The 25,670-nt window shown below is 47.9% G+C and overlaps 1 protein-coding gene across 2 annotated transcripts in view; it reads left to right on the forward strand.

Moving 5' to 3' along the window:
- LOC118211895 (metabotropic glutamate receptor 4-like) overlaps positions 1-25,670 on the forward strand; it is a 234,557-nt gene that overhangs the window by 36,273 nt on the left and 172,614 nt on the right. For both annotated transcript variants that reach the window (XM_035389459.1, XM_035389458.1), the window contains exon 2: positions 15,861-16,824. In XM_035389459.1, coding sequence (XP_035245350.1) covers positions 16,294-16,824 — 531 coding nt within the window. In that variant the 5' untranslated portion in view covers positions 15,861-16,293. The remainder of the gene's footprint in view (positions 1-15,860; positions 16,825-25,670) is intronic.

Below are 25,670 nucleotides of genomic sequence, written 5' to 3' on the forward strand. Positions count from 1 at the left end.
TCATCTCTGCCTTAGAGACCTTCCTGACCACTTCCTGCAGAACCAGCCGTGAGCTTGTTTGTCGCTGACAGATCAGTCTTTGATCAGCGATGCTGATCTGCTTTTGACCTTGTGAGGGCCTCTGGGCAAGGTGGTCACCAAACTTGGTCACCAGGCGAAAACAGATAAGGCTTATGAGATGCACACACAAAGAGTGTAGGCTGCTATGGACAAGAACAACGGAGTGAAGAAAATGTTTTGTTCTTTACGAGGCGGAAAGAGATCTAGATCAGAAAGAAGGGTGGAAAAAGGCACTTTTTTCCTTATTTTCGTTCTTATTTTGAAAGTATCAAAGGCGGGGCCCTCACTTTTCCAACTGCATTCAAAGTCAGATGATGAATAACTGCTGCCACATAAATCCATAGTTCAGACAGAGCAGGTATTTGCAACGCCACTGCAGGTTTACAATTTTTTTTTTATCCTGGAAGAATGCGGGCGCCCACAAAATTCCATTACGCCTTTTGTCACACGCACAAAGAAAGAGACACGCGTCCTTCGCAGTTCATTCCTCTTTACTTTCGACACGATGCCGAGCTCATTGCCGTTGAAAGATGAGTCTGTTTATTCACACGTACCTTTTTTCAGACGCACATTCGTCGTTCGTCGAAAGCTTGTTTCAAACAGACATTAGTTAGAGAGACGCGACAGGAAAACGCTTTCAATAAAACACGATTCTCATCTTGATGCCTGTTGTTAATTTCTCTTTCTCTCGAATGGACGACGCAGGCGGTGCATTATGGGCCCCAGCCTGGAGAGAATAGGTGTGACATGTTCACATGAATATTGCACACGTTAATGCCGTGCACATTTAATATAAACAGTCCTCCATTTGTTAACGCTCAAATATTCATGCCACTGGCCCTGGCCCCTGGGTAATGAAATTTAGTCAGCACTGCCACAGGTGACAGTACAGTAATTGTGGGAATCTAGAGGGGTTTCTTGGGTGAAAAACATAGAAGGTTCTGCCAGGGATAAGATAGAGAGCTAAATTAACTGGATCACCATTTTCTCAGCAGACCGGGAGTGTACAGACTTACTGACCCAAGGCCACTGACCCCCACCCATCCGCTGGGCTGGTCTACAGGTCCTACATCTTCAGTACCAAACCCCCCACCCCCAAGCAGAACCTTGACGCACTATCCTAGCAGTCCTGACCATGACAGATCACTGCTTACAGGCAGAGGGTAGGGAGGTGGAGGAGGTCATGGTGACTCAGTTGTAATGAGAGCTTACTGTGGGCAGGTGGAGGGGGTGGGAGCAAGGAGAGTTGTGGGGTGGGGGGTGGGGAGGGGCGGTCAGGGAGGGTTGTGGGGTGGGGGGGTCAGGGAGAGTTGTGAGGTGGGGGTGGGGGGGTCAGGGAGAGTTGTGAGGTGGGGGGGGGGGGGTGTCAGGGAGAGTTGTGAGGTGGGGGGAGAGTCAGGGAGGGTTGTGAGGTTGGGGGGGAGGGTCACATCTTCATTTTCTCTTCTCTCTCAGACTGTACCCTCCCACTCTGATACTTCATCTGTTTCGCATGGAATTCCCAGCAGTCCAGCTTGTGAAAGCAAAACCTTCCAGCACCCGGACACCTGATTTCAACTCATTAAGGTGTTGATGTAAGACCGTGATTAGTTAATTAGTAGAATCTGGTGTTTGCAGCGCTGGGGTAAAACAAAAACCTGCACCCACATCGGCCCTTTTCTCGGATAAGACTGGACAGCCCTGGTCAAGAATATCCTTCATCTCAAAAAAAGGACAGTGGAAAAGTGATAAACGTTACGGGGACGTTTGGTTTGCGGTACGTCTTACATGCACGAGTCAGGGGTTCCCTCCAGACTGAGGTTTGGAACGCGTTCCACAGCCTCGCTTACAGATTGGAACCCAGTCTTCTGTATCCATGACCGCGCAGACCTGTCCAGACTGCGCTTTTCACAGGCAGATTTCTGCTCTTCTGTGTGGACTTTAATGTTTCTTGGCGGGTGGGATAGGATTGTGAAACGAGAGCCGTCTCCACAATTGGCTCTGACGGATTCCAACGTTTCCCTGTACTCCATATTTCATAAATAAGGAATGAATGTTACGGTTTCCACCAATAGCCTTGGCGTATTGGGCGTAGAGAATGAGGCGGTTGGTGCGACTGTCATATTTCTCTGCCTCGATGGCCAGCCTATCAGCTCACTTTTGCTCAGACCTCTAACTGCCCCCCCCCCCCCCCCATAAAATAGCGTAAATCAGCGTAACTGATTTACACTAACACACTGAACCAGCCCCTGGCAATTAGGCTAGTCCAGCGTGTTAGCGTAAATCAGTTAGCAGAGCGTAGAAGGCTACTCAATATTTAGTCTCCATGCCCTGGTCAGATATCAAAACTCATTCAAAACAGATATTCAGTGTCTTATTCCTTTTTGTTTCGGTCAAGCATGGACTTGAATCAATATTGGCAACTATAATCCACTATTGCTTACTATGCTAGGCATGTTTTCATGACACAATATCTCGGATTGGGTTAGGACTTTATTCAGAGATCCACTGTTAATCGATGCTTCTCACCCAGGTTAATCAGAACTGGTTGTGTTGCAGTGGCACCATGGGATCCTGTGAACATACCGCCATGTTTGCTCGCTGCACTGTGTAAACCCATCCGCGCTATGTGTAGATATGAGCTGTAAGCGCACGCTATATCAGTGAAACACACCGCACAAGGTTTCCAGTGACTTTCTCATCACGGCCAATTACAAAGCCTGGAAATGGTAACCGGCTCACGGGCGGGAATCTGCTTTGGGTTCACTTGCTCCTCAGATTTGACTGGTGGGATCAGCTGCGGCCAGGTGACACAGTCAGATGATGGCGCTATGGGTGAGAGGTGGATTGAGAAAAAAAAAACAAAAAAAAACGGCAGGTTCTGCACCAGGTGAGAGAACTTTCTGAGTCAGAGAATTTGCCGCTGTCGACCTGCGGAGAATAAGAGGGAAGCAGCGCGTGGGGACGGAGAGCCGCTGAATTATGAACAGGCCTTATTTTGTTGCGAGAAACACAACGCTGTGGGTTACAAAGTGCTACGTTAATGCGCCAGGATGCTGTTTTTCATGCAGGGTGCGGAGGGAGCTGGTTCACTGAGGGGAATTCCCCCCCCCAGCGCTGCTTCTGAATGTTTCATAATTCCCAGACGTTGATTGACGCTCTCATGTTTCATTAATGGTTTTATCGGTGCTGTGAGGTAAATAGTTTATTTTTTTTTCATAATCATGAGTCAGTAATTATGTCTCATTTAAAATATAAACTGAGCAGCTGTGGTGGATGATGAATCAGATCAGCCTCTCTGTGAACGCCAGACTCCTCTTTAGAAGCATCAGACCAAATTCCCAGGGGCCTGCAGTGTCTGTGGGGTTTTTGTGGTTTCCTTTCAGTCAGTTGTCAGTTTAGGCCTTGAGAACCTAGGTGTGTGGATTCATTAGACAATCTGTGCCTGAGATGAACCACCGATGCTTGGAATACCTTGAAAACCAGCAGACACTGCGGCCCTCCAAGACTGGAGTTTGACACCTGAGTCCCAGACTGCTTGGACTGCTCTGGATGGACTCTTAGCTGTAGAGTTCAAGCAAAATTCTTTTGGTTGAGGCCTCTTATTTTTTAATGTTGAATTTTTTTTCACAAACTTTAGTGTCTCCAGGCCTTGAACAAGACTAAATATTCACTGAATATAAAAAAAAAAGATTTAAGATATGACAGCCAAGTGCTGAGGCCTGTGATACGCCACATTTTGTTTAAAGCGAAAAATTGTGGCACTTCGGCTGTACGCCGTTAATGTTCAAATAGCCAAGTTCAGCACACTGTATGCAAATGAGTTTATGCAAAGAGACCGCTTCTGTCTCCGAGACAGCGTCTGCACGAAGTTCGCACCCCTCACTTTAAGTGGAAACGTTTTTAAAAGGTTCGAAGAACACTGTCCTCCTAAATCTGAGTCTCCTGAAATGTCTCCACACCTTGCATGCAGACATTATTTTTAAACTGCTCTTCTAAAGATGTGAAACAAAAAAAACAAGTGGATGCAAAATTCATGGCCTCTGTTTTCAGAGCCAGAAATAAAGTGCTGCTTTATATGGAGCCATGACATGAGAGTCCAGCTCCATGTTTCTTGCTAATCCGGTTCCATTTCTTCTGTACCCTTGTTTCCCTTACAGCAGGGGTCCTCAATCCCATCCAGAGAGGGCCGGTGCGGGTGCAGGCTTTTGTTCCAACCAAGCAGTGATGATTCTACTACACACCTGATTCTACTAATCAGGGTCCTTGGCAAAGACCCTAGTGGTTGATTCTTAGAGCCAGGTGTGTTATTGCTTGGTTGGAATGAAAGCCTGCACCCACACTGGCCTTTTTTTTGGATAAGATTGAGGACCCCTGCCTCACAGCAAAGATACTCAGATCTGGCCCTCAAGGCCTGTAGTCCTGCTGGTTTTGTTTTCTTCCTGAAAGTTAATTGATGGATTAATGCTGCTGATAGGCCAGAGATTTACCTTGGGCCTAATTTACTAAGATCTTTAGCATGTGCAAAACCGCTTAGCGCACACAAAACCAATAACACGACCAATGATTGGTAATGGTATTCGTTTTCCACCAATCATTGGTTGTGTTAGTTTTGCGTGTGCTAAAAGGTTTTGCACATGCCTAAAGGCCTAGGTAAATTGGGCCCCCTGATGTCCAAGTTTCAGTTGGCCCTGCTTACAGGGGAAAGACTGAAAGCCATCTGTACTACAGGCCTGGAGGGATAGATCTGAGTGCCCCCGCCTTACAAGGCTGCCATGGCGACCGGCAGGAACTGTGCCGGTTGGTTGATTTCCCACTTTACAGACGGCGCGGTGTCAGCACCCTGATTGTTTCCAGCGGGAGTCTTGACATTTAGGGGGGGCTGCGGTACGTGCCGCCCGACTGCCCAGCGATCCCGCCGCGAATCAGCGCCGCTCTGTAGGGTCACTGACCGCGATGCGATTTTTGTCGATTCGCTGATCCACAACAAAAACAAGCACCTGGGGGCCTGCTAAACGGGCCCTGGAACCTGGAACGCGTCGTGATTGGACGAGAGGGCCACGGCTGAGCTCCGTGTCGTGATTGGACGAGAGGGCCACGGCTGAGCTTTTTCGGCCACACACACACACACCTGCGGCGCGGTTTCGTGGAGGTAGACGGACGCTAACACTGAAAAGGAGGTCATGACTGTACCCACGGTGAAATGTGGCGGTGGATATTTGAGGTTTTCTGGGTTGCTTTTGCGTCTGCAGGTCCTTGTTAAGGTCGGTGGACTCACAAGCTCCAGTAAGCGCAAAGATGTTCTGGAAAAAACAACCCTGGTTTCCTCTGCCAGGTATCTTGTACATACCCTTGTAAAGTTTCATCTGGACTATTAGTCATGATTAATTCTCAAATTAAGCCCTAATTAGAGCTCACGATAAAAATGAAAAAAACAAAAACAAAATGGAATTCTAAAGGTAAAGAAAACACTACGATTGAAATTAAATGGCATGGTTTAATAGTATTATGGTTGGTACCAGGAGAGATGCTAAATGTAAATTCTGTGATTGACACTGACCTCTGTACTACGGCCATTATTTGGTTCACTGTTTCTTTCCACCGAATCGTCACCGCCAGGCTGCTTTGCCACATATCTGTTCATCTGAATTAATGACAGTTCTTGCGTAGAAGAGTCCCCTGCCCGCACGCAAGCAAACTCTTCTCATTTAATCTTTGCCTAGCTGGCTTTACAGAGATTAGGTTCAGAATAGTGTTCACTGTGTGAACTAAACTGTGTTCTTGGCTAGAAATAGCTGTACAAAATAAGTATTATATCTTATTGAACCTGTGTTTTGTAGTTGTCCGTGACCATGAAATGCACTTTTTTGTTACGTCGCTTTGGATAAAAGCGTCTGCCAAATAAATGTAATATAATGTTAATCTGACATCAGAGGTGGAAAGTCCAGGGGTGTGAAAGTACAAGTTCTGCCATGTGTTTCTTTCACCCACAAACTCCTGGCTGAAGAATCGTGCTAATGTTAGCAAATTCAGGTAATTGAAACGAAGTACTTTTGAACCTGGATTTTACATACTCCATACTCCATACTCCATACTCCATACTCGAGCTCGGCAGACAGCGTAGAGTCTGAGTCGAGGCATTGCGGGAAATAAACGCGCTAAACGATGTTAACCATCTCTCGACACTTGACACTTGCAAACCAAAACAATTTTTTTATTAAGAGAAAGAGATGGTGACAGTTGAGAACACAAACGTGCGATGCTCGCTGGAGGATGTGTGAGAGTCTCCCATGTTTCGCGTCATGGCGTCTTGTTAGCTACGCCTGCATGTGCACTTGCTTCGGCTGACGAAGAATAAACGCTCGCTGCGGTAGATATTGATGATTTGTTATGTCATATTCTGACATCGCTGTGACATTTTTGCGAACTTCTTTCTCTACCATATGCCTTCCTTCTTGAATAGCCTAGTATAAACAGCGGTATGTTAATGCAAGGCCAATTTAACCTAAAGACAGTAGCCTGGACTGTGTTTGCGTCTGTTAAATCTTCATCAATGCGATTGCATTAAAAGTAAATATATTTATTAATCATATGAGAAACTCTAGCGTTAGCTGCAAGTGCATTTAAATGAATACTTATGACAGAATTAAATGCAAAAACAGCATTTCATTGTAGGTAAAGAAAATAAAACCATGCAAAATGGTAAGTGCTAGTGTTGCTGCAAGATGGTGGTGTGGTGGTGGCATTTACATTACATTACAGGCATTTAGCAGACGCTCTTATCCAGAGCGACTTACACAACTTTTACATAGCATTTTACATTGTATCCATGTGGATATATACTGAAGCAATGCAGGTTAAGTACCTTGCTCAAGGGTACAATGGCAGTGTCCTACCCAGGAATCGAACCTGCGACCTTTCGGTTACAAGCCCAGTTCCTTACCCACTGTGCTACACTCCGTCCGCATTTACTTCCCTGCTTCACTTTTTAAAACATACATAAAAACCTATGTGCTACACATGCACATGTTTATATAAATTACTTTTTCTTTTTCCTTGGTGATTAGGAATCTGCCAGCGAGTGCTCGTTTAGTCGAGTAAACGGCCCCACCCCTGACCAGCAGGGACCTTTCCCTGTGTCAGAGACGGCGGTTTGGCTAAAGGCGATCTGTGTCCTGCCATGTTTGCCGCTTTCGCTGTGGCATGAAAAATGAGCTCTGTCCTCCTGAAAGTGGGCCGGAGATGAGAATCCAGCACAAAGACAGGGGTTCCCCCCCCCTCCCCCCCACACTGGTTCCCTTACAGTCCAGAGAGAAATGTAAAAAGAAGAATAACCCACGTAGCACATCTCATGTCCTGAGAAACAAGCTCATTGAGTTGTTTCCCCCACCCCACTCACATGCGCGCGCACACACACACACACACACACACGCACACACGCACACACGCACGCAGACACAGGCACCCGCACAAACACACGCACTCAGACACATGCACCCAAACACACGCACACACACACACACACACACACGCACGCACGCAGACACAGGCACCCGCACAAACACACACACTCACTTACGCGCACACACACACACACACTCAAACACATGCACTCAAACACACACACACACACACACACGCATGCAGACACAGGCACCCACACAAACACACACACTCACTTACGCGCACACACACACACACACTCAAACACATGCACCCAAACACACACACACACACACACACACACACTCCATTGCATATTCATGTCCTCCCTCCTGGCTTTATGGCCCTGTAATGAATAAAAGGCCTTCCGTGCAGTGCTGGTTCACAGAGAACAGACACGATATTGCGGCAGTTGTAAAAACAGGTGGGCTGGCTGTTACATTACTGAATCAGTTTTGGGGGGTGGGGGGAGTAAATAGCATTTTTAATGTCCCTTACCGTGCCGTGCCTCTCTCTCTCTCTCTCTCTCTCCCTCTCTCTCTCTCTCTCTCTCTGTCTCGCAGGGTGTAATTGTGCGGAGAGTAATAGTGATGTTACTGGCAGCCACTACAGCAGAACCTCTGTAAGGGAGGTTTCCAGCTAACACACAGAAGAACGTGCTCACAGTGTGACGGGCATGTTTTTGTCAGTGTTACAACATTGCTATTACATGGCAGCAACACTGTGAGACATTATGCGATAGCTGAGGCTCGGAATGATGCCCCTCCCCCCCCCCCAGACACATTTCTGAAAGTGGTCTTTTCAGCATTGCGCCCTCAGATCTGGGCCTCGCCTTTTTCACAAATGGCCACATGTCACACGTTTCAGCTGCGACATCTCTCTGCACATCGTTATGGTCATTAACCGAATTCTAGAATGGAGGTGCTGAACACCACAGTATGGGGGGTGGGGGGGGTGGGGGGGGGGGGTGGGGGGGGTTTCTCATGGACTGTGAATCAGAGACCCCCTCCATGTGAACAGTCAGGCTGTAGCGTGGTGTAAGGTTGCCAGATTTACAATTTGTCAAAACTGGACAACATGCTGGAGGAGAGGGGCAGGTGTGGGGATGATGGCGAATTGGGTGGGTGGGTCGGGTGGGGGTGCGAGGTGGTTTGGCTGGAACCACAAACCAGACCTGTGCAAATACATTACATTACATTCATTTAGCAGACGCTTTTATCCAAAGCGACGTACAAAAAAGTGCATTTTCATGATCGTAGACAACTGCTGAACACGGGTTCAGTAAGGTACAATTACTTATTTTGTAAAGCTATTTCTAGCCGAGAACAAAGAACACTATCCTGGTCTAACATCTGCAAAGCCAACTAGGCAGAAGAATAAGCTAGAGTATTAGAACAAATACAATTTACCAAGAAGTGCAGGGATGGGGCAACATGTGACAGGAAAAAGGGTTTTTTTTTAATTTTTTTTTTTTTTTTTAAATATATATATACACAGCGTGGTGGTGGTTATTCTAGGTATAGTCTGAAGAGATGAGTCTTCAGGCCACGGCGGAAGATGGATAGTGAGGGGGAGGTTCGGAGAGGGACGGGGAGTTCGTTCCACCACTGGGGAGCTAGGGTGGAGAAGCTCTGTGATCCCTTTGGGCGGGTGGGAGGGGTTGCAAGACGCCCTGCTGCCGCAGAGCGGAGTGGTCGAGCAGGCACATAGAATTGAGTCATGTCCTGCAAGTAGATGGGGGCTGTCCTGTTGGCGGCAGTGTAGGCAAGGGTCAGGGCTTTGAATCGGATCCTGGCAGCGACCGGTAGCCAGTGAAGTGATCGCAGCAGAGGAGTGACGTGGGAAAATTTGGGGAGGTTGTAGATGAGTCGGGCAGCGGCATTCTGAATCATCTGTAGTGGCTGTATGGCACAAGCTGGCAGGTTTGCAAGGAGAGAGTTGCAGTAATCAAGGCGAGAGGTCACCGTAGCCTGGACGAGCAGCTGGGTGGAGTGCGTCGTCAGGTATGGTCGAATCCTCCTGATGTTGTATAGGAGGAATCTGCAGGACCGTGATGTTGCCTTGATGTGCTCCTTGAGGTCCAGCTGGTCATCCAGGACCACCCCCAGGCTCTTTGCAGAGTGAGAGGCAGTCACTGTGGTGCCATCAACCGTGATTGAGAGTTCACGAAGCAAGGAGGTCTTGTACGGGAAGAAGAGCAGCTCAGTTTTGTTGAGGTTGAGCTTCAGATGGTGGCTGGCCATCCAAGTGGAGATGTCAGCCAGGCAGGAAGAGATCTTATCATTGATCTGTGTGGCCGAGGGGGGGAAAGAAAAGAAGAGTTGTGTGTCATCTGCATAACAATGATAGGAAAAACCATGTGAATTAATGACTGAACCAAGAGATCTGGTGTATAAGGAGAACAGCAGAGGACCCAGTACAGATCCCTGCGGCACTCCCGTAACAAGTGGATGAGAGGCAGAGGCAGACCCCTTCCAGGTGACCTGGTAGGTCCTATCTGCAAGATAGGAAGAGAACCAAGACAGGGCAGTCCCAACAATTCCCATCCCAGCCAAGGTGGAGAGGAGTATTTTATGGTTGACCGTGTCAAAAGCTGCAGACAGGTCAAGAAGGATCAGGACAGAGGAGAGGCGTGAGGCTCTTGCAGTGGCAAGTGCCTCCGTCACAGCTAGTAGTGCAGTCTCTGTTGAGTGCCCGGATCGGAAGCCAGACTGGTGAGGGTCTAGCAGGTTGTTCTGCTAGACCCTCACCAGTCTGGCTTCCGATCCGGGCACTCAACAGAGACTGCACTCAAATAATTTGACAACCGGACATTCCAGTCAAAAACCGGACATCCGGTGACCCTAGTGTGGAGTATTGGTTAGAGAGCTGCCACTCTCACACAATTACAACAGTAATTAATATTTGCTATTCTGGCCGTTGCTCTTATCCACAGCGACTTGCAAAGTAGTTACAGCATCAGGAGTGAACGTACAACACTGGCAGGATCCGTGATTATCTTCTGAGGGCCATTCTACCAGCAATGTGCATTGAAAATAAATGATAGCCCACAAATCATACGTATACACCCAAGTGCAAAAGGACAGGGCAGAGAATACATCTGGCTTAGTACAGAGCAAGCAAAGGGGAGTTAATGATATAACACTAGAGTCCAAATGTGAGTGTGTGGTGGGCAAGCGATAAGTCCGGTGTATTTAGTGTATGGGTTAGGCTGGACTGTGTGCAAGGTGCCACACAAGGCTAGAGCTGGGGGGTGAGGTCTTTTTAGTTTGATTTCCAGCCGGGTCACTGCGTGTCTCACCTCACCAAGTGTAGGAGGGCACTCGTTTATCAACCGTGCCTACGCGTTGGTTTTGCGCGTACGTTCGTTTCCAAGCCAGCTTTGATTTACCGCGTTTTAACGTGAAGTGGAAAAAGGGCTTGCCTGCACGTGAACTTCGGACCCCGCAGAAGCACGGCTAGTGCTCTGAATGTTGCTCTGCAAGCTACAGACTCGGCTCTCCGTCCTCTTTCTACATCGGATGAGGGTACAAACAGGCCTGCGTGTGCTAGTTATTCGTGCGGCCTTGCTCTGCCTGCCCATTTCAACAAGGGAACGAAACCAGCAATCAGTCACCGATGAAGACCTGTCATGCGCTATGAAGTCTGAGTAATTATACGCTGCCAACAGGAGGTTCTATAAATCAAGCTTTACATTGAGAGGTGTGGTGAAAAAAAAAAAATATATATACTGCATCCTGTGGAATAAATGAATCGGTTCAACTGAACAGATGTAAGGTGATAATGTGGTGTGATGACATTATCAGCTCATAGCTTAGCGCCAAATCGACATACTATTTAATAAGAGGTGACGACTTGGTCGAACCCTCGTAGTGCCTAATCGACATGCTATCCAATCAGATCATGTGATGTGTCGCGATCAACTCATCAGTCGTTGCCTAATTGACACATTCGGTGTGCTGGTGTAAGCAATTAGCGATTGAACGATTATTCCGTATTGGCATAAATACTCCCCAAGTTCCATGCTGTTATCTACACAGCGGGACTTTCAGTTGCAAACTCCCGTTTGGAGAGAACGAAGCGCTTTGGCGTGAGTGTGTGTTCAGTGACTGGGCGCGCGAGTCCTGGGTCTTGAGCTCATGCGTCTAAACACGTTTATCTGATCCAAACGATTCCAGATTTTTGGATTTTTGGATCTTTCATGTTGTAAACTCATGTTGTAATTTCATTTCCAGGGATGATTTTAATCTGGTTTTCTCACAGTTTCTACAGATGGATAAGGTTTAGAATAACCTTTTCCAAGTTTCAGGCGTACACTCACATGTGCGTGTGTGTGTGTGCGTGCGTGTGTTATGTGCAAACGTGCATGCTGTGGGTACATGTGTCTATATGCAAGATAAATAAATGGTAAATGGACTGCATTTATATAGCGCTTTTATCCAAAGCACTTTACAATTGATGCCTCTCATTCGCCAGAGCAGTGAGGGGTTAGGTGTCTTGCTCAAGGACACTTCGACATGCCCAGGGCGGGGTTTGAACCGGCAACCCTCCGACTGCCAGACAATCGGTCTTACCTCCTGAGCTATGTATAAGCCTATATTTGAGTGCGAGTGTATGATTGCTGAGTGATTGTTGGATAGCGAAGGCCATTTGCACTTGTATTCCGTTTGCTATGCATAATGTAGCCAGGATGTCATGCATCCTTTTATCCTTTATGTTAACACCAGGTTTTATGTTTTTACACAGGTCAAGTATCGGTGTAAATTTATAGAACAGAGCTGCGTGGATGGTGGCCTGTGGCACACTGAATCCTGTGCTCTGTGTTTGTGAGAGAAAGACAAAGGTAGAAATGGCCTAAATGAAAGCCATTCATCAGCAGATTCTGGCGTTTGGGAGGTAAATACGAGCGGGTCCCCCCAATCTGACGGACAATTATTCAGCTCCAAGAGCTCATTTCTGCTCTTGTAATTTGCATGGGTTTCGTAAATGTGTGTTTGATTGATACTGAGGGTTCTGGTTTCATTATTTCGTTCCTTTCAAGGGAATGATTGAAAGACAATACTTCATTTGGCTGCGGTTTTAAGTACCCTAGAATAAATTAGCTACCCTCCCTTGGAAATATTTTAAAAATGAAAGTTTTTAATTTTTTCCACCCCCTTTTCCATTCCATTCGATCCCCGTGAAACGACTCAAAGCTCGGCAGGGCTGAAGATTGGAGCTCTCATTGCTGTATCGCACTGTGAAGAGGGGGAACTTTGCCACAGCCTTGTCATGCTTGGATCTGCGCTGTGTCCTGGGAATTCTCTCGGTGATGCAAGTCAGGGCAGCCCTTCAACTGCCGGCAAACCCACCCACCCACCTACCCACCGCAAGGCGCCCCCGTGTAATTACTGCAGTACCCCCGGGGAGGAGTTTTGGGGGTAATTATTTAATACTCGTTGAGAAACGCAGGTCTAATCCAGGGCCTTGTCGCCTCGGATACGCAGGCAATTAATCTGAGACCCGGCTGAACCTCGGAGGACCCCTCGCTTGCTCTGCCCACAGGAACATGGCAGGTGATGTGCGGAGCTGGAGTTTTCCCTCTCAGTTAATTTAACGTCAGTGTTGTGCAGGCTAACTGAAAATGTACCCCGAGCGATGCACTGGGAAACTGTGTGTGTGTGTGTGTGTGTGTGTGTACGTTCGTGGACCTTATGGGTGGGGGCAGGGGGAGGGGGGTATGGGAGGAGGGGGGGGTGGTCAATGGGCTGGGACTGGATGCGGGAGATTGCGATCGCATACTGGGTGGGGGGGTTGCAATCGTGGACCAAGAGGAGTAGGGGGTGCAATTGAGGAGTGGGGTGGGGGGTGGGGGGGCGTTTTGGGTGGGTAGGTGTAGTAGGGATTGCGATTGAAGATGGGGGGTGTTGGTGGTGGTGGTGGGTGGGGGGGGGACGGTGGGACACATGCCCTTCCACCTTCCCCCTCTTTAATCTCTGCCCTTGTCTGCCGTGTAGGACAGGCCTCGCCCCCCCCCCCCCGTTCCCATTGAAAGGATCTCTGGCTACAGCTGCAATTTATCTCTCCGTTCCACGAGGACCTGAGCGGTGATTACCATCAGCGTTCCTTTATTAGAACTACAATCAGACGGCACACAGGAGCTACATTCAGAGGAAGATGCTGATTGCGCAGACCATACGCTATTCTAATCCTTAAACAGAGTGGATGTCCTATTCTGATCCTTAAACAGAGTAGATGTCCTATTCTGATCCTTAAACAAAGTGGATGTCCTGTTCAGATCCTTAAACTCAGTGGATATCCTATTCTGATCCTTAAACACAGTGGGTATCCTATTATGATCCTAAAACACAGTGGATGTCCTATTATGATCCTAAAACACAGTGGATGTCCTATTTTGAGCTGTAAACACAGTAGATGTCCTATTCTGATCCTTAAACACAGTGGATATCCTAATCTGATTCTTGAACACAGTGGATGTCCTATTCTGATTCTTAAACACAGTGGATGCCCTGACAGTAGATTATTCTAAGATGGAGAAACATTCTAGGTGTTTGAGAATAAATGATGATTAAGGCTTTGTGTTGTCAGCTCTCATTAGACATTAAACAGATTTAATTGCGATGGATTTGCTTTGAAAAATTCTAGAATGCGTACTAAGAATCGCACAGGATGATTCATGGTGAACTACTTGGCCAGTGTTCTTGGACGAAGGTTGTAGTTGGATGCTAGGATCCATTGATGAATAGAAAATAGCGTTTCCATCATCATTACTACCAAGAAGATCGTTTCTGTAGAAGACGGGTCTAATGAAATCACCAGAGCCTCCCCAGGTTCTGTTGTGCTTTTTATCTTGGTTTGAGTTCAACTTGCGTTCCATCCTTCCTCAAATGTTTAGCCTAAAATAAATTTTAAAAATTGAAATTCATTATTTCATCTTGCTCTTTTCTACATACAAAAACTTGAGGATGCTGTGGGTGATTTGGCAATTAATACCCCAGGCACTTACTCACAGGCTGAAGATCCATACCGCCTGTTATCCTGTCAAAAGGAGCCCTCTGTTCCAATATCATTATTACAATTCCTCAGCCACCTAAGGTCTCTCCACTGGCTTCCCATAATGCTTTGGTGTGCCAGTTACTATCAATCAGAGTGGGCCTTGGCACTGGTTCCAGGACAACAAATCTGCACTGCAGTGTGAGGAAGATGAAGAGGGGGCAGGACAGAGAGCCGATGATTAGGAGCGAGAGGAAGCAGAGACGTCAGGCGGAGATGGATCGAAGGGGGGGCGGCAAGGTTGAGCTCAGATGTAACTTTATGTATGTTGTTCTGTGTTATTAATACAGATCTTTAATGCAGGCCTGTATTGGCGGATGACGGTGTAGAGTAATGGTTAGGGAACTGGGTTCGTATTTCTGATGCGGTTGGAATTGTACCTTTGGAATTGTACCTTTGTGTACAGGTACTTAATCTGAATTGTCTCAGCAAGTTTCCAACTGTTTACATGGATTGTATGTTAAAGATGTGACTTCCTGATTCTCCACTTGTGCATATATGTGTATGAATTTTTCACCTTTCAGTTAGCCATTAGGTATTCTTTCAGTTAATAAAAATCGATGTAATGATGATACTTACTGATACATGCCATTTCATGTTTTTGAATTTGTGGTCTGGTAAATTAAATGCAAAAACTACAAAGCACAATATTACGGGTGGATTTTGATCTGGCCCAAATGCAGCCTTTTAATTTCATGAACTGATGTGCAGCATTTGGGAGCCAAGTTTTACCTGCAGTGACCTTGGGAGATCTTAGTTTTACTTGTGGTGACCTTGGGAGATCTTAGTTTTACTTGTGGTGACCTTGGGAGATCTTAGTTTTACTTGTGGTGGCCTTGGGAGATCTTAGTTTTACTTGTGGTGACCTTGGGAGATCTTAGTTTTACTTGTGGTGGCCTTGGGAGATCTTAGTTTTACTCGCTGTTACCTTGGGAGATCTTGGCAGCCATTAAAGCACAAGATGAAGCAGCATTAACAAACACCTCCACCTCCTGCGCACAGGTGCAAAAAAAGCAAGACAAATTCAAAAAGCGCAATAAAATAATCATCACAGCTGACATCTCGCATGTCTTCAGCTCTCTCTCTCTCTCTCCCCCCTCCCTTCCTTTCTCTGTCTCCTCGCTCTCTTTATCACTCTCTCCTCTCCTCTCTCTTGCGCTCTCTCTGTCTCTCTCTCTTTCCCTCTCCCTCTCTCTCCCTCTCTCTCCCTCTCTCTCCCTCTCTCTCACTCTCTCTCACTCTCTCCCTCTCTCTCCCTCTCTCTCCCTCTCTCTCACTCTCTCTCACTCTCTCACTCTCTCTCACTCTCTCTCTCTCTCTTTCAGGAGTTTACTTGTGTGAACCCCGGTGGCCTGATGTGCATCTTCTTCCTGGTGGAAGCAGAGATTAAAAACTCCTGACAGGGGCCAGAGAAGAGCAGGGGGGGAAAAAACAGCTTATCATCACTCACCTTTCTCCTTCCTAATGCTTCCTGAGCAGGCTCTCCGCGGGCCTGCCGGACATTTTTATATGGCGGACGCTTGTGCAAATTTGTCGCGATTTGCTGGCGAGAACGGAGAGCAGTAGAAGACCCGAATCGGAACCTAATTCATATTTTCTCACAGCCATGGAGATGGAGTTTTTTTGGACTCTTCGTCCTAAAGGGTACTGAGATTAACCCTCTGGACTACTGTTATCCTAAATTAAAATTTTTTTTCTTTTGAAGGATTCACAGGATTGATTTTTTTATTTGAATTTTTGTTTTTTGGGACCGCCATCATGCGTCAGCCGCACTGCGTGAAGGAAGTGACACCGGCGCGGAGAGGAAGTCTGGGCTCGGCGCTGACCTTCCTCTGCTGCCTCCTGCTGGCGTCGGCGGCCCGGCCCAAGGGCCCCGGCCACAACTACCTGAACTCCATCCGCATCGACGGGGACATCTCGCTGGGGGGGCTGTTCCCCGTGCACGCGCGCGGCAGCGAGGGCAAGCCCTGCGGCGAGCTGAAGAAGGAGAAGGGCATCCACCGGCTGGAGGCCATGCTCTTCGCCCTGGACCGCATCAACAACGACCACGAGCTGCTGCCCAACATCACGCTGGGCGCCCGCATCCTGGACACCTGCTCGCGCGACACCCACGCCCTGGAGCAGTCGCTCACCTTCGTGCAGGCCCTCATCGAGCGGGACGGGTCCGACGTCAAGTGCCCCGGCGGCGGCCAGCCCGTGGTCAGCAAGCCCGAGCGGGTGGTGGGCGTGATCGGCGCCTCTGCCAGCTCCGTCTCCATCATGGTGGCCAACATCCTGCGGCTCTTCAAGGTACGCGCCCGCGCCCAGACCGCCGACTGCCTGGCTCTTACATACACCCCCACACGCACACGCGCACGCACACACACACACACACGCGCGCACATGCAGGCACACACACACACACACACACACACACACATGCACACATGCACACACACACACACACACACATGCGCACATGCACGCACACACACACACACACACACACACACACACGCACATGCACGCACACACACACTCACGTACACACACGCACACACACACTCACATGCACCTGCACACACACCCACACCTACACACACACCTCCACACACACACAGACACACCCCCCCGCACACGCACACACACACACACGGTTTTCTCCAACGGACTGTCCAGCCCTGCTTCCCTGTTGTCCTTATTTACTCTGGCTGTATCCCAAATGGCTCACTCACTCACTCATTTTGCTATTCCCTATACAGTGGATAACATGTAGTTCACTATATAGTGTGCTACTTATTTTCTCCCTCAGGCAGATGGGACACACTTAGAAATGGCTGATACCAAAAGTAGTGCACTATATAGGGAGTAATTCTGGATGCAGCCTATGTCTACACTCTCAGAATAAAGGGTTCCAAAAGGCTCCTCTGTGTCTCCATAGGGGAACCCAGTTTAGTGTACGGGTTCTTTGTCTGGCAAAATGGTTCAGTCTGGGAGCTTTTACACATTGCACACCTATCATGGAGGGTTCCATGAAAAACTACAACAGGTTCCCCTATGAAGGCAAGCAGAAGAACCCATTATTCTGGGAACAGGAGGTTATGGATGGTAACAGAAAGTTCTGGTGCTGTCTGCTATCTGGTACTGCCTACAGATATTTGCTGATGGGATGATGCTATTGATTTGTTATGAATTTGTGTGAAGCTTACAAATGATTATCATTCATTTCAATCCATTTTCAGCTAGCTGGCTGGAATACATTTTCATGAAGATTCTGGGAATAATTCTTAATTTAAGAATTTCAGTATTACTGCTGCTGGTAGCTCTGTGTTTAAACCAAGAGTGCCCAATTCAAATCTCGACCTAATCTTTACTTAAGAAGGTAATTAAGACACCTTTCTTCTGTAAAACAGGCACTGGCTGATATGATATCTAGAGCAGTTGTACAGTGAATCCATTATATTTATATTCTGGGCGAGAAGGCGGGGCCCTGGGTGAGAAGGCGGGGCCCTGGGTGAGAAGGTGGGGCCCTGGGTGAGATGGTGGGGCCCTGGGTGAGAAGGCGGGGCCCTGGGGGAGAAGGCGGGGCCCTGGGTGAGATGGCGGGGCCCTGGGTGAGATGGCGGGGCCCTGGGTGAGAAGGTGGGGCCCTGGGTGAGATGGCGGGGCCCTGGGTGAGATGGCGGGGCCCTGGGTGAGAAGGTGGGGCCCTGGGTGAGAAGGCGGGGCCCTGGGTGAGAAGGCAGGGCCCTGGGTGAGAAGGCGGGGCCCTGGGTGAGAAGGTGGGGCCCTGGGTGAGAAGGCGGGGCCCTGGGTGAGAAGGTGGGGCTCTGGGTGAGAAGGCGGGGCCCTGGGTGCAGTGCCTGATCTGCCTACAGGGAGGGACGGCTCGGGGTACACTGGCATTCCAAAGCCCCCCCTACTGTTAAGCCCGTCACTCACATAGTCGCTGGTGGGGTGATAAAAGCAGTGAGGGTGTATCTGGGCTGACCTATACAAGCAAGGATGAGGTGACCGCCTGGGAATACAGCTGATAACAGAGCTCTTTCCCCCTGAATATCACATGCCCCGGGGGATTCTGGGAAACTGACACAGCCACTGCTCAGGAAGGCACAACAGAAGACTTTGGTCTTCCAGAAAGTGTAGGTATGCACCGATTAAAGTCTGTTTATTTGAATTCTTTTTTTAAAAATGAAAATACGGGATTATAAGTGATTATGTATTTGCTAAATGCGGAAATTTAAAAAATGGTTTTAACGTGAGCGTGCATTGATACGTTTTAAGTTTAATAGCAATTATTCACAGTGACTTACCGTGCTTGAAAATATATTGAAACGCCGATAGATTTCAAAAGTGATATGTAAGTGGAATCCAATACGGAATACCGGTTACTTATTTACCCGTGATAGTTTCATGTTTAATTTGAAATTGGTCCTGAGAGAAGCAAGTTGACTGACCGTCTTAATGCATATTTTATTGATTTTTGTCATTCGTTGGTAGTATGTCAAAAAATAATCCTCTGGTTCAAGTGTTTTTGCTGATCAGTATTTTACTATTTTCAGGGTGTGTGGAGCCATATAATTCAGGCATGTGGTTGATGACGTTATATAGCAACATTCATTATGCAGTCTGTATCAAATGCGATGCAATTACTACTCAATCAAGACTATTTCGCTGCCTCCGCATTGCGGTGCGAACTGTAAAACGGGCTGTTTTTTCCAAAATGGTGCTGATCACCATCTCTGGCCCGGCATCACAGCCGTCTGTGGCCCACCGTTGTTATGGGAAACGGGGTACTGTCATGGCTGACACCGATGAGTTTACTCTTTCTTTCTCTCACTCTTCAGAGAAATGCGCGCGCTTTTCTTCTTTATGCTGTTAGCAGGTTTGTGCCTGGCAGTTGAGAGGCACCGCTGGTGAAATGCACTTGGGTTCTGGAGCGGTTCTGGTGTTGGCGAGCACTGGTGCGATTGGCTGCCTCTCTCTCACGTGTTGCGCGTTAGCGTTTCGTCGCGTACCGGGAATGATGCGCGCCGAACCAGCATCTCATTAGCCTCTTAGCCTCTTTGTGAATATTCATGTAATCTCTTCCTGTATTCCTGTAATCCCCTCACTCATCTGCGAGCGGGTATAATATCGTTCAGCATCAGCCGGTGGCCAGATCAAACGGAGGGAGAGCGAGAGGGAGAGAGAGAGTGAGAGAGAGAGGGAGAGAGAGAGAGAGGGAGAGAGAGAGAGTGGGAGAGAGGGAGAGAGAGGGAGAGGGAGAGAGGGAGACAGAGAGAGAGAGGGAGAGAGACGGAGAGAGAGAGAGAGAGAGAGAGAGGGAGAGAGGGAGAGCGAGCTCCGTCTCTGAGGTGTACGACTTTACCATCAGGCTCAGGATGGCTCAGACAAACAACGAGCCTCCTAACACCTCATTTCCCTGACTGGCTCTCATCAACATTGGAGTAAAACCGGGCCACGCTAAGCTTTGGAGACTGTCGAAGCGGCTGGAGTGACCCGCGATCTGAACGACGGACGGGGTCCCCCCAGGTTCACCCAAAACCCGACGGCGTCCCGCTGCTGATCATGGGGTCTGTTACGTCGCTCTGTATTAGCGACGCGCGGATCTCCCCCCCCCCCCGTCGTTGGGGTTTAAAAGGTGGTGCTTCTCTGTAGTTGTGCTCAGTCTTGGTTTAATGACTTTCATGGCAAAGTTAGCGCCAGTTTTTCCCAGTCATGGCTCTCCAATTATTTAAAGGCCCGAGTGACGGTAATGCGATACTTTGCATCAGTGTTTCACACCGCCGAGGCTGTTGTTCTTTTAATAGAAGCTGTCTGCGCTCCGAGTCAGTTTTAGGTCATGTTTTGGAAGAATTCAGAGAGGCTTAAAGGTTGTGCATGTTTTTTTAAAATTTTTTTTTTTTTTTTTTAAACCACTCCCTCCCCCCTCTATTTCAACAGCCTAACTGAATATATTTCAGCGCTCATAACTGGACCCCCCACAGCTATGGATTCAGGAGAACACAGTCAGGCACGCGCTTTCCCCCGAAGCATCTGATGTTAAGTGCCTGTTCTTATCATATCAGAGCCCACACCTCGGGCTCCTGGGGGGGGGGGGGGGGGGGGGGGGGGGGGGGGGGGGGGGGGGGGGGGGGGGGGCTGGAGGAGGCTGCTGCACGTGCGGCCAGCAGGGGGCGCTCTGGAGAACCGTGTGAGTGTGAGTGTTAGTGTGCGTGTATGTGTATGTGCGTGTGCGTGTGTGTGTGTGCATGTGTGTGTGCGTGTATGTGTGAGTGTTAGTATGTGTGTGTGTGTGTGTGTGTATGTGTCCGATAGTGTTCTTGCCATGAGTGTGTGTGTGTGTGTGTGTGTGATAGTGTTCTTGCCATGAGTGTGTGTGTGTGTGTGTGTGTGTGTGTGTGATAGTATTCTTGCCATGAGTGTGTGTGTGTGTGTGTGTGTGTGCCTGATAGTGTTCATGAGTGTGTCACGAAGGACCATTGATAGGAAGCTCCCGGCCCTCGTTCACTTCATAATGATTGAGCCTTGAAGAGACTGTTCACCTGCTGTAGTGTACTTCAGTGGAAGCACGTTTGGATTAGTCACACAGCAGATTAACCAGCTAATAATAAATAAATAAATAAATAAATAAATAAATCTTTGACAACAGAAATAAAAAGCGGGTTTTAATTTCATCACCTCCCTGTATACAGTATGCATTAAACAGCCAATGATAAACTGAGGTGTGTGACCCTGTGCATCTTGGGGACCTGAGCGATGTTTCGGTGAGGGATGATGGGTGATGTGCAGGTCGGCAGGAGATGCTCTGATTGGGTCAGGCCCAGCGATGGAGGCCTGGCACTGTAGAGCCAGCACACGGCCTCATCGGAGGACTGCATCGCCTCCGGCAGCCTGGTCAGAATTTATTGAGTTAATCTAATGGGCCGCCACACACACAGAGTGGAGACTGTGTGCAGGGTAATACACTGCAGCAGTGCAGAAAACACCCACCCTGTATTCACTCATATCCCCCCACACCCTTACCACACACCCCCCCTTACTTCTACTTGCACCCCCCCCCCCACCTTACTGCTACTCGCACACGCACCCCCTCTTACTTCTACTTGCACCCCCCCCATCTTACTGCACAAACCCCCCCACCCCCCCGCCGAACACCCCAACCCCCACCCCCACCCCCCACCCCTGTCTTTTGAAGAAAACCAGCCACCCTCGTGTAGTTGCAGTCGGAAGGGGGGGAGGGGGTGAGGGGGGGAGGGGGGGAGGCAGGGGGGGCGGATAAAATGTCTCCTAAGCATTCTATCTCATGCAGAAATCTGCAGCGATTGACAGAATGAATTAATATTTTACATGGGGATTACATAAGGTTCCCTGGAGGGATGGAGAGAGGGAGAGAGGGATGGAGGGGGGGGGCAGGAGGTAGGGAAGAAGTTATACTTGGAAAAATGTAATCTTTAATACAGCACCTTCCCGAACTTTGGAGGGGGGATGTCTTGTAAGTCTTAGCCCTCATCTTGGTCACGGAATCGGGGCTGATTCCCTGTTGAAAGGTCTGGTCCGGAGGGGCGGTGTGTGCTGATTGGATCACTCGCTGGCTCGACCCCCAGCTGGGGGCTCCTGCGGGGGTGAGCACGGGATTGGCTGGGGTGGCGCTCCGTAATCTCGTATAAAACAAACCCGCAGAAGTCCTCCGGTTCGGAGAGAGGGGCGAGTTGGACTGGGTGTGCGGGAGAGAGGGAGTCGGAGTGGCAGATTTGTCTAACTTTAAGTTTTTTTTTTTTTTTTTTTTTTAAAGTTATAAACATTGTTTTGAAGTCGTATCAGTTTTTATATCTAGCAGGTATTTATCTCCTTGAGCACAGAAGTATGGGGGTGGGGGGGGGGGGCGGTGGTGAGACGGAGTGTCCCCCAGTAGGAATAATGAGTCTGGATTTTAGAAAATTAAAAAAAGCTCATCTTACACAAAACACTGATTTGCGCTGTTGCGCAAAAGGAAAGCCGTTCTTGTTTTAGATGTGGGAGTCATTTGTTCATTTGCAATCATGAGTCCCAGACATGACAGAGTACAATTTGTAAAAGCCTAATTTGTAGGGATTTGTCAGGGAGTAATTAGTTTTGGGTTCTTTTTTGTGTTGTATTTGAGGATTAAATTTATGCATCATCATTTGTCTCACCTGGTCTTCCGTCTTTACCTGTAAAATCGTGCAGTTTGTGCGGACAATAAATGATGTACCTGTGAACCCTCAGTAAACAGTTATTATTGCTGGACGCCTTTGTTCCCGAAAGGCATTTCTGGTGGGCCGTCCAGTTCCACGGGTCTGAAGCCTCATGTGACGCTATAATACCATCTTCTGTTTGACTGCACCAAAACTGAAAACCAACGCTAAAGGTCACTGAATATTCCCTGCACTTATGTTTCCATTAAAATAACGGAAATATAAGCTATATCGTTTATGTCTGTAGCATAAGAAATGTTATGTGTGAAGCAACCAAAGCAATTCTTTTTTTTTTTTACTGTGGTTCTGCAGTGTCTCTGGGTATCACCTTGCTGGTGCAGCCATATGCTATAAATCTTTTAACAGACGCGATTCCTTAAAATAAAACTTTCTACTGATTCCCCCCCCCCCCCCCCCTCCCTGTGGCCCTGCGGCATGTCAGCTCTCCATGGTGGAACTCAGCACTTTGGAACTTTACGACTCGCTACTTTTTTTCCGCATCTCGATTTTAAGCTATATAGCGCGAACAACGTCTACTGGACCGCGTGCATTTGAACAAAAAATAAAGAAGTGATTTTTTTATAGAAGAGCTGCTTTCGGTTGGCACGTCTACATGTTTAATGTAAGGAATATAAAATTTTAACATTAGGATAGTTGCAGTGGGTTACTTGGACTAATTGAATTGGCGTTCAGCAGACGCTCTTATATGAAACGGATTAGTCAGGTTATGTTTTATGTACGGTCCATTTAGACAGCCAGATACTTTCCCTGAAGCGATTCAGGTCAAGTACCTTGATCTGATTTACAACTGCGGTTCCCCAGCTGGGAATTCCAGTCCATAATATAGTATTTAAAAGTCCAGGTCTACCCTTTAGGCAAATCTGCTCCACCCACACAAGCTCCTAAGTTCTACTTTCTTCAAGCCCCAGTGACATCAGGAGTAGATGAAAAAAAGCTTGCCTTAAAATGAGGCATCCTTAAATAACCTCTTTTTCAATTCTAACGTTTAAAACCATAATATCGTTTTTATGGTTAGCCACATCTTTTTAAAAAAAATAAAATAAACCTTGGCGAAGCGAAGCGTTTCATTCTTCGTGCTGAATAACAGGACGGTTGAGCGGTTTGAAAGCCGCCCAAGTGAGAAGAGATCGAGTTACTCGAGGAAGAGACAAAAAAGACTGAGAGGTGTTCAGAAGTGCATCGAGGTCCACTTCCTGTTCATCGCGTGGCATCCGTTGGTACTGTCGCCGTGAAAGCTTTTCAGACGGGCTGCCTTTTTGAAAGCTCGGGCCTGAGATTTCTCATCCCATTTCGGTGAACCGAATTTGACGTTGCCCAGATTTACCTTAAGAAATCTGCTCTGAAGTGTCTCTTTCACCTAGGCCTTGCTCAAGTCCTTTTGAAGATTTGACAGATGGCCCCCTGTCTGTCCACATGAATTCCTGTGACAGTCACTTTCTGCTTTGATATCATCTCTTTGATGGGGTTACTTGGGGTTACATTGGAGAGGTTGTATTGAATTACACTCTTGGGTGTTTTATCGATTGTCTCATGAGCTATCCATTCAGACGAAGGGAATTAGCCAATGGTGCGTGGAAGGAACGGAAATGAGGTCATTTCCTGTTGTCTGCATAGCAGGCTTAAAAAAAAAAAAAAACGTTTTCATGAACGGGGTTCCCTCTTGACCATGTTTAAATTTCCAGGTGTGTTGAGTTACCGGTTGAGTTAAATGTTCATTTTAAACCGGTTATCGCGCTAGCAGGCTAACGACGGGTGGCTTCGTTCAGTTTACGTGGCCGCGCGGGTAGTTTCCTGTTGTGTAGCTCGCCGAAGCGAACGTCCCTGTGCCTGTTACGGACTGGCAGTGGAAAGCGGGCGCGGATGAATTCGAGCACACGTCGCCTTGGCAGGCCGCACACACACCCTGTCGGTTGGCGTCTTAAGCGGGCCGCTGTCCAGGCCCCGGCAGGACATCGGGCGAGATTCGCCGACAGACATCTCCCTGAGCTGTTCCTTACTCTTTGTATGATGGTTAAACAATCAGCTGGACCCCCCCTCCCCCCCCCAAGCCTCTCTATGATTGAATAGCCCTCTCAGACGCACGCTTTGTACAGTCTTACTCTCCTCTTGGCGTAGCAGTCTGCTGAATTATATGACAGCGTGTCGCTATATCTGTATTGATTTAATCAATCACAGCTGGACTGGAGCTGGAGAAGCTCTCCTGCCTGATATGAGAGCCTGAGTCGCTCTCTCTCTCTCTCTCTCTCTCTCTCTCCCTCTCTCCCTCTCTCTCTCTCTCTCTCTCTCTCCCTCTCTCTCTCTCTCTCTCCCTCCCTCTCTCATCCCGACGTTTGAAGGTGATGGCAAACCACCCAATAAATCTGTTTACTTTATCAGATCAAATTGTCTCAATGGAGAAAGTCCAGGAAAAATGGCATTCAGGTGACATTTGAGCTTTTTTTCTTTCTTTCTTTTTTTAAATTTAAATTACTTTTTCCTTTCTTTGGGGGCGGGGAGTGGGCGGTGGTGGTAGGGGCACGAATTGATTAGGACAATCCAATGGCAACATGCACTGCGTTAAAACTGCTCAATCTAATTCAAAGAAGGCTGCTGTATCTATAGGGATATTTCATAAATTGATTTTGAGGCCAAGTATCACAATGGTGCTAGTGTCCATCAAGAGTGAGGCTGCAGGCATTGGCCTACATCCAATCAATATACAGTGTGTCCTTAACTTTGACTTGCTACTAAATGTAAATGTTTTTTTTTTCTCTTCAGGGATAGCTTGACAAGTTCAGAAATCACAAAACTTGCTAAAACAAAACGGTTGCATTTGTTTTTTCAGTTCATTTTTCAGTCGAAGTTAGTTAAGGACACGCGTTGATTGAATCAATGCAGAGAGTAGCCTGAGCGGTTTATATAAGGATAGTTCTTGTG

Source organism: Anguilla anguilla, chromosome 13 (genome assembly GCF_013347855.1).
Source record: "Anguilla anguilla isolate fAngAng1 chromosome 13, fAngAng1.pri, whole genome shotgun sequence".
In the NCBI taxonomy this organism is placed as follows: domain Eukaryota; kingdom Metazoa; phylum Chordata; class Actinopteri; order Anguilliformes; family Anguillidae; genus Anguilla; species Anguilla anguilla.